The sequence below is a fragment of the Budorcas taxicolor genome, chromosome 1 (genome assembly GCF_023091745.1).
Source record: "Budorcas taxicolor isolate Tak-1 chromosome 1, Takin1.1, whole genome shotgun sequence".
NCBI lineage: Eukaryota > Metazoa > Chordata > Mammalia > Artiodactyla > Bovidae > Budorcas > Budorcas taxicolor.
Genome location: NC_068910.1, coordinates 202,470,050 through 202,480,204, shown reverse-complemented (window position 1 = coordinate 202,480,204; position 10,155 = coordinate 202,470,050). Strand labels below are relative to the sequence as shown.

The following is a 10,155-nucleotide window of genomic DNA, read 5'->3' as shown; positions in this document are numbered from 1 at the left end:
ACTTAGCAGCAGCAGCAGCCATCTGTGAAGAAGCAGGTAAGAATGATGATCACATCCTGGGCTATAAATCTAGCCTTAGTGAGTTTTAAAAAACTGAAATCACTTCAAAAATCTTTTCTGATCACAATGCAGTAAGATTAGATGTCAACTACAGGAGAAGGCAATGGTAACCCACTCCAGTACTCTTGCCTGGAAAATCCCATGGGCAGAGAAGCCTGGTAGGCTGCAGTCCATGGGATCGCAAAGAGTCAGACACGACTGAGCAACTTCACTTTCACTTTTCACTTTCATGCATTGGAAAAGGAAATGGCATCCCACTCGTGTTCTTGCCTGGAGAATCCCAGGGATGGGGGAGCCTGGTGGACTGCCATCTATGGGGTTGCACAGAGTCAGACACAACTGAAGTGACTTAGCAGCAGCAGCAGCAGCACAGGAAAAAAAAAAATTAAAAACACAATATATGGAGACTAAACAAAACGCTTCTGAATAATCAACAGATCATGGAAGAAATCAAAAGGAAATGGAAATACACATAGAAACAAATGAAAATGGAAACACAACAATCTGAAACCTATGGAATTCAGTAAAAGCAATACTAAGAGCAATACAAAGTTCATAGAAATAGAAGCCTATCTCAAGAAACAAGAGAAACATCAAATAAACAACCTAACTTTATACCTAATGCAACTAGAAAAAGAAGAAAAGAAAAACCCCAAAGTTAGTAGAAGGAATGAAATTATAAAAATGAGATTAGAAATAAGTGAAAAGAAATGAAAGAGCCTATAGCAAAAACTAAAAGCTGGTTCTTTGAGAAGATAAATAAAATAGACAAACCATCAGACAGACTCATCCAAAAAAAAAAAAAAAGAGATGGGGGAGAAGGATCAAATCAATAAAATTAGAAATGAAAATGGAGAAATCAAAACAGATGACACAGAAATACAAAAGATCATAAGAGACCACTATGAGCAATTATATGCCAAAAAAAGAAAAAAGGACAATTTGGAAGAAATGGACAAAGTTCACTTCCAGAACTGAACCAGGAAAAGTAGTAAAACTTAACAGACTCATCTCAAGGATGGAAATCGAAACTGAGTAAAAAATCTTCCAACAAACAAAAGCCCAGGACTACATGGCTTCATAGGTGAATTCTATCAAATATTTAGAGACAAGCTAACACATATCTTACTCAAACTATTCCAGGAAATTGCAGAGGAAGGTAAACTTCCAAACTGATTCTACGAGGCTGCCATCACCCTGATACCAAAGCCAGACAAAGATGCCACAAAACAAGAAAACTACAGGCCAATACCACTGACGAACATACATGCAAAAATCCTTAACAAAATTCTAGCAAACAGAATCCAACAACACATTAAAAAGATCATACATACATCATGACCAAGTGGACTTTGTCCGAGGAATGCAAGGATTCTTCAATATTTGCAAATCAATCAATGTGATATACCATATTAACAAATTGAAAGATAAAAACCATATGATTATCTCAATAGATGCAGAGAAAGCCTTTGACAAAATTCAATATCCATTTACGATAAAAACTCTCCAGAAAGCAGGCAAAGAAGGAACATACCACAACACAACAGAAGCCATAAATGACAAACCCACAGCAAACATTATCTTCAATGGTGAAAAACTGAAAGCATTTCCTCTAAAATCAGGAATAAGACAAGGGTGCCCACTCTCACCATACTATCCAACATAGTTTTGGAAGTCCTAGCCACAGCAATCAGAGAAGAGAAAGAAATAAAAGGAATCCAGATTGGAAAAGAAGTAAAACTCTCACTGTTTGCTGATGACCTAATCCTCTACATAGAAAACCCTAAAGACAGCACCAGAAAATTACTAAAGCTAATCAATGAATATAGTAAAGTTGCAGGATATAAAATTAATACACAGAAATCCCTTGCATTTCTATACACTAACAACGAAAAAACAGAAAGAAATTAAGGAAACAATGCCATTCACCATTGCAACAAAAATAATAAAACACTTTGGAATAAATTTACCTAAAGAAATGAAAGACCTACATGTAAAAAACTATAAAACACTGATGAAAGAAATCAAAGATGACACAAATAGATGGAGAAATATATCATGTTCGTGGATTGGAAGAATCAATATAGTGAAAATGAGTTTACTACTCAAAGCAATCTATAGATTCAATGCAATCCCTACCAACCTACCAGCGGCATTTTTCACAGAACTTGAACAAATAATTTCACAATTTGTATGGAAACACAAAAAAACTTTGAACAGCAAAATCAATCTTGAGAAAGAAGAATGGAACTGGAGGAATCAACCTTCCCGACTTCAGACTATACCATAAAGCTACAGTCATCAAGACGATATAGTACAGACACAAAGACAGAAATATAGATCAATGGAACAAAATAGAAAGCACCTATGGACACCTTATCTTTAACAAGTTCAGTTCAGTTCAGTCGCTCAGTCGTGTCCGACTCTTTGCGACCCCATGAATCGCAGCATGCCAGGCCTCCCTGTCCATCACCAACTCCCGGAGTTCACTCAGACTCACGTCTATCGAGTCCGTGATGCCATCCAGCCATCTCATCCTCGGTCATCCCCTTCTCCTCCTGCCCCCAATCTCTCCCAGCATCAGAGTCTTTTCCAATGAGTCAGCTCTTCGCATGAGGTGGCCAAAGTACTGGAGCTTCAGCTTCAGCATCATTCCTTCCAAAGAAATCCCAGGGTTGATCTCCTTCAGAATGGACTGGTTGGATCTCCTTGCATCCAAGGGACTCTCAAGAGTCTTCTCCAACACCACAGTTCAAAAGCATCAATTCTTCAGCACTCAGCCTTCTTCATAGTCCAACTCTCACATCCATACATGACCACAGGAAAAACCACAACCTTGACTAGACGGACCTTAGTTGGCAAGGTAATGTCTCTGCTCTTGAGTATACTATCTAGGTTGGTCATAACTTTTCTTCCAAGGAGTAGGATTCTTTTAATTTCATGGCTGCAGTCACCATCTGCAGTGATTTGGGAGCCCCCAAAAATAAAGTCTGACACTGTTTCTTCTGTTTCCCCATCTATTTCCCATGAAGTGATGGGACCAGATGCCATGATCTTTGTTTTCTGTATCTTTAACAAAGGAGGCAAAAATATACAATGGAGAAAATGCAATCTCTTTAACAAGTGGTGCTGGGAAAACTGGTCAACCACCTGTAAAACAATGAAACTAGAACACTTTCTAACATCATACATAACAATAAACTCAAAATGGATTAAAGATCTAAATGTAAGACCAGAAACTATAAAACTCTTAGAAGAAAACATAGGCAGAACACTCTCTGACATAAATCACAGCAATATCCTCTATGACCCACTTTCCAGAGTAATGGAAATAAAAACAAAATAAACAAGTGGGACCTAATTAAACTTTTGTAAACTGTAAGCAAGGTGAAAGGCAGCCTTCAGAATGGGAGAAAATAATAGCAAATGAAACAACTGACAAAGAATTAATCTCCAAAATATACAAACAGCTCATGCAGCTGAATACCAGAAAAATAAACTACTCAATCAAACAGTGGGCCAGAGAACTAAACAGACATTTCTCCAAAGAGATATACAGATGGCTAACAAACACATGAGAAGATGCTCAACATCATTCATTGTCACAGAAATGCAAATCAAAACCACAATGAGGTACCATCTCATGCCAGTCAGAATGGTTGCCATCAAAAAGTCAACAAACAATAAATGCTCGAGAGGGTGTGGAGAAAAGGAAACCCTCTTACACTGTTGGTGGGAATGAAAACTGGTATAGCCACCATGGAGAACAGTGTGGAGATTCCTTGAAAAACTAGAAATAGAACTGCCATAAGACCCAGCAATCCCACTGCTGGGCATACACACCAAGGAAACCAGAACTGAAAGAGACACATGTACTCCAATGTTCATTGCAGCACTGTTTACAATAGCTAGGACATGGAAGCAACCTAGATGCCCTAGATGCACATGAATGGATAAGCAAGTAGTGGTACATATACACAATGGAATATTACTCAGCTATAAAAAAAGAACACATTTGAGTCAGTTCTAATGAGGTGAATGAAACTGGAGCTTATTATACAGAGTGAAGTAAACCAGAAACAGAAACATCAATACAATATATTAACATATATATATGGAATTTAGAAAGATGGTGATGACCCTATATGCAAGACAGCAAAAGAGACACAGATGTAAAGAACAGACTTTTGGACTCTATGGGAAAAGATGAGGGTGGGATGATTTGAGAATAGCATTGAGACATGTATATTACTGTATATAATATAGATTACCAGTGCAAATTGTTGCATGAATAGGGCATTCAAAGCTGGTGCTCTGGGAAAACCCAGAGGGAAGGTGGGGGCGGGGGGGGGGGGGGGGGGAGGGGGGCTCAGGAATGGGAGGACACATGTACACCCATGGCTGATTCATGTCAATGAATGGCAAAACCCCACAATATTGTAAAGCAATTAGCCTCCAATTAAAATAAACAAACAAAAAAACTAAGATAATAACATATGTTCCCATCACTTCCTGGCAAATAGAAGGGAAAAAGTGGAAGTAGTGATAGATTTTATTTTTTTGGGCTCCAAAATCATTGTGGACATTGATTGTAGCCATGATGTTCAGACATTTGTTCCTTGTAAGGATCGCTATAGAAACCTAGATTAAATATTAAAAAGCAGAGACATCACTTTGCTGACAAAGTTCCGTATAGTCAATGCTATGGTTTTCCTAGTAATCATGTACAGATGTGAGAATTGGTCCATAAGGAAGGTTGATTGCTGAAGAATTTATGCTTTCAAATTGTGCTGGAGAAAACTCTTGAGAGGTCCTTGGACTGCAAGGAGATCAAACCAGCCAATCCTAAAGGATATCAACCCTGAATATTCATTGGAAAGACTGTTGCTAAAGGTGAAGTTCCAAAACTGCGGCCACCTGATGTGAATAGCTAACTCATTAGAAAAGACCTTGATGCTGTGAAAGATTAAGAGCAGGAGAAGACTGGGGCAACAGAAGATAAGATGTTTAGATAGCATCACTGACTCAATGGATATGAATTTGAGCAGACTCTGGGAGATAGTGGAGGACAGATAAACCTGGCATGCTGCAGTCCATGGGGTCGCAAAAAGTCAGACATGACTTAGCGACTGAACAATGACAACAACAAGGTTTGCTCTGGATCAGTTGCTCTCAGAAATAGGATTAAATTAAGTCCCTTTGAAATATTGTATGGTTGTTTTTTTCTAGGCGTCTACCTAGATGGGATAAGTCTATAAATGTTCTGAAAGACCTAGAAGTTGACAATTATATTAAAACTTTGCACATTATACTAAACATTCCTCATGAATTTGCCTCCAACAGGTCTGCCTACACAACTGAAGTAAATGGTAATTTCATTATGGCTGGAGAGGAGTCAGTGTATTTTATTTTATAGCACAGGCATTTAGTATATATGTATTGAGAACTAGAATCCAAGTCCATCCCTATACCCAATCCTATGTTCAATTACAAATTAGAAACAAAGAGCTAAGAGTTTCCATCAGGTCTAAATAGTTGTAGATAATAAAGGAAAGGCGATTTTACTACTAAGAATTTCTCAAGAATATTCATTGCCCCTGTTCAGCAGGAAAGAGCCACAACTGTCTTTGTCCCTTTTCTCACGGGAATGGACACTGACTGTAGGGAATCTTAATGGGTAAGAAACTTTGTTTTCTGTTATAAGTTAATCACTAAAGGGACATACATAATGGCCCATCTCTGGGAACCCAGCCTCGCAGGTAATGAGCATTAAGCTAAAATACTTCTGTTTAGCTCAGAGGAAACACCCTGACCAGGCCCACCTGTGAATGACTGCAGGAAGGAAGAAATTAAAACATCCTCTCAAGAGTCTGATCAGAACTAGGGGGGTGTTTGACTTTACTCCCTACCCTTTTAGTATAAAAGAAACTTGAATTCTAATTTAGGCAACATTGCTTTTGGGGGACATGAACCCACACTCTTCTTGGTCTGCTGGCTTTCCTTGCCCCAACAACTCATCTCCTGGTTTGCTGGATTGGACTGGGTAACACAGACTCTGGTGAAAGATGATGATGGGTCTGGGGCAGGTTCTCTGGTGTACAGGATTTCCTGCCTTCTTCAAAAGGCCACATATCCTGCCCTTCTTCTGTCATCTGGCTACTTTCAGATGATATGATTTGTCTCCTGCACTGCATAAAGCATCCTTCCTGAGTAATGATTTCTCCCATCAATGGCTCCTGGGAAATTAAACAGTTTCTCATTCAGAAGAGGTTGGGGACTCCTGATACAAATCTCAGCAGATACCTTGTTCAGAAACAAGATTTTATGTTCTCCAGCAATAACTGTTCATCTGTCTTGTAGGTTAATAACTTCCCATCATTTCATCAGCAACCTTGACACATCTATAAGTTTACTAAAATCTTTTGGTCAAATGCAGTTAAATAAAGGAGTGAATTGATGTACACAATATTCTGAATTTCAAAATTAAATAGGTATAAATAATCCCTAAACAAACAATGGGGCAAACCCAATGAATGGGTACCATTTTAAGTTTTGGTTATTCTTAAATTTATGCATTCATTCCATTTTTACAATTAGCTTGAACAGTTCTATGGTAAGTCATTTTGAGACTTTAAAAATAGGATTAGGCTAAATTCTTTACAATATTACATCTTCCCATTCATAACTTAAATAATAGAGAGGACCATCATAGTTTTCTTTCATGTTCTTCAATTACATTTTTAGTTCTCCAGTAAGACCTCAGAATATGTTAGGCTTCTTTCCTCAGTAACTTTTTAAAAAATTGCTGCTGTGGATGGTATTCACTTCCATATCACAGAATTGCCTAATATTGCTATTATATGTTTGTATAAAGTGTGTTAGTCACTCAGTCATGTCTGACTCTTTGCGACCCATGGACTGTACCCCACTAGGCTCCTCTGTCCATGATTGTATATTGAAGTTGTATTTAGTCACCAGAACTGTCTTCATTTGTTCTGACAGCTTATCAGTTGACTGTCTTAAATCTTCTAGGTAGATCATATTTCTTACAAATGAGATTTATTCTCATATCCCTGCATATCACTACTCTTTCTTGTTTTACTGCATTGGCTAAGATCTCCAAAACCACTGTTGTCTAGAAGTAGTAAAGGATAGCCTTACTCGGTCTCTGACCACAATGTGTCTAATATTTTACCCTTGAATATGTTTATTTTTAACAAGTTCAGAAATTTCTAGTTTGATAAATTATTTTTAATGAAAAATAACATGCTAAACAAGATTTCCTGCAGTTTAAAATTACTCCTCTTGAGGACCTCGTAATTAAAGAGAAACATGAAACAAATCAATGTTATTTGATTTACTTTGCTATCCAGGAAGCTCACAGCCAAACCAAATATAACACCTCTGCTCAACTCAGGCCACAGCCTGCTCAACTGTATTATATTGGCACCATTTCTTCTCAACCCTCACTTATACTAATTTATATCATCCTACATGTTTTCTCCTTACTTTACTATTTTAACACATGGATCTGTCAACTACCACAAATCTTTAATAAAAAGAGATGAAGTATAAATGAAAACTTTAAGAGAGATGTGGCTTCAGCTGGATTTAAAATTAAGAATGAGAAATGCAATGTGGACCCCAAAATACTGGTAGGTCTTCGTGTGATTTCCTGGTAACTAATGAATTTGTTATTAAAAGGTGTTTAACACTGTGGTTAGTAAGTCTCTTGGGTGGCTATGTGAATCAAGTCTTGGAAGACACCTGAAGTTTAAAAAGTTAAAATTCTGTGTATCCTTAGGAATCTAGTCCAGAGGAAATCCAGTAGTTAAGTAAGGCCTGCTTATACTTACATTGGCCTAGAGCATGGCTCAGCGGTAAAGAATCTGCTTGCCAATGCAGGAGATACAAGAGACTCGGGTTTGATCTCTGGGTTGGGAATATCCTCTGGAACAGGAAATGGTAACCCACTCCAGTATCCTTGCCTGGAAAATTCCATAGACAGAGGAGCCTGGCAGGCTACAGTCCATGAAATTGCAAGAGTCTGACATGACTGAACAACTGAACATGAGCATGATACTAACATTGTTAGGCTTAATCATCTGTCACAAGTAGCCATTAGTAAATATTTTCATTTGATACAATGAAGAGAAACCCAGGAGCTATTATCAACATTTTGAGTAATAGGTGGTTAATAAGTTTGTTGAATGCACACCCAGGTTGTTTCAAACCTCTTTTGGAAGGCATCAAGGAAAAATGATTACAAGACTTCCCTGGTGATTCAGTGCAGAGCCTTAACCACTGTATGCTGTGAGACACAGCCAAAAATGAAAGAGTTATAGTTGAATCATCAAGCTAAAAAATAACTATATCCCCCAACACAAGTATAATATATAAGACCCATAATTTCTGATTTTATTATGTGTCAGGCCTTTAACCATAACATAAACATTTCTATAATTTAGATAAACATCTGAATTCCTCTGTTTTTGAGGCTCAAGAAATGGTTTTCTTTTTTCTTTAATCTGATAAGTTATCTAGTCTCCATATGAGTTGACACCATTCCACAACCACCCTTTCACAAAGACAGACAAATCTTTAGTAGAAGTTAAATTTATAAACATTTAAGATAATTTGAGAAATACACAGTAAAAGAGAACCATGTGGTTATGTGGTATGTTTTAACTAAGGAAAAACCCCCATAATTCCTGGTTATGTTACTGTTCTGGCTCATCAGAATTCACAGCATATGTGGGGTTCTCTCATGTCCAATGAAGTCAAGCAAATGTAATAGAAGGTGCTCCAGGCTGACACACTTCTTCATCATACAAATCTTCTGGTAGCTCCTTTTCGTCCTCATCAGGGAAATATGTTGGAAATGGTAGATTTTTACAGAAATCCTTATATGCAGGCAGTATAGAATCTTTGATCTGGGAGGTGGGGGAAGCAAAGATCTTATTAATAAGTTATTTAAAGATAGTCTGGTTTACTTATAATCCTAGAATATCTGTTTTCGCATTTTGTTTATTTTTTCTTTGTTTTTAGTTTCTACATTTTCTAATGTGAATAATATAGCTGTTATACACTGAGTTCCTCATACTTTATATATGTATATGTATATATACGTATATGTATATCCCAATAAACTTAACTAATCCAATGACAGAAACATAGACTTCCTCAAGTTAATCAACTACCTCATGAGAATCCCATGGATAGAGGAGCCTGGTGGGCTACAGTCCATAGGATTGCACAGTTGGACACAACTGAAGTGACTGAGCACAAACCCACACAGATGCTATTAGAACCATCTTAGGGAAAAAAACTGAACTGAACCAACTTTTTTGCCAACCCAATGTTATTATTATTCTATATTCTACCATAGGATTTTTTGAGCTCAGATTAAAGAAAATAAAACTTATCTAGTACTTTTGTTAGTCTTAATTCTAACAAATAACCCCAAATTCTAATATATAACCCCAAATAACAAGTTTTATTAAGGAAATTAGCATATATTTAAGAAGTAGTGTTCTCTCTGAGAGCTAAACATAGAGTAGTATTTAACAAAAAACAATAATAATGCCAGAGTCTCTAAATTAGCTCTATTAACTAATCTTTATATTCAAAAAATATTCTAATTACATTTGTGAATTCATAAACTGAGGAATAACATAGATATTGAAATGATCTAAAATGTTATATTTTTGGAAAATATTACTAGATTCTTTAAAGCTTCTGACTCATTCCACAAACTCCATTCAGAGATAAATAAAAAAAAATTACGTGTTAATTATACACACAGATTAAAATAAGACATTTTGGCAATAAGAAATGAGTAATTTGGTTGACGTTAGTACACAGCTGCTAGGAATAGCAAAGTACAGAAAAACATTTATATTCATATCTCTCATTAAAATTGTTAGAAATTACCAGTCAGTTGCCTAAAAGGAAACACTTGTTTTAATCTTTTTTCCAATTCTCTAATTCTGGGTTCAACTTTAACTTGGAAAAAAAAAAGATATTCTTACCAATTAAACAGTCTCAGAATTTATAAAAGAAAACCCAAGCAAATACACAATAAAGAGAACAACA

General features: G+C 36.6%; 1 protein-coding gene across 1 annotated transcript in view; it reads right to left on the bottom strand.

Annotated features, from left to right (window-relative positions):
• Positions 1–8,588: 8,588 nt before the first annotated feature.
• Positions 8,589–10,155, bottom strand: part of MRPL3 (mitochondrial ribosomal protein L3) — a 55,998-nt gene continuing 54,431 nt past the window's right edge. The window contains exon 10 of the mRNA XM_052650032.1: positions 8,589–8,993. Coding sequence (XP_052505992.1) covers positions 8,841–8,993 — 153 coding nt within the window. The 3' untranslated portion in view covers positions 8,589–8,840. The remainder of the gene's footprint in view (positions 8,994–10,155) is intronic.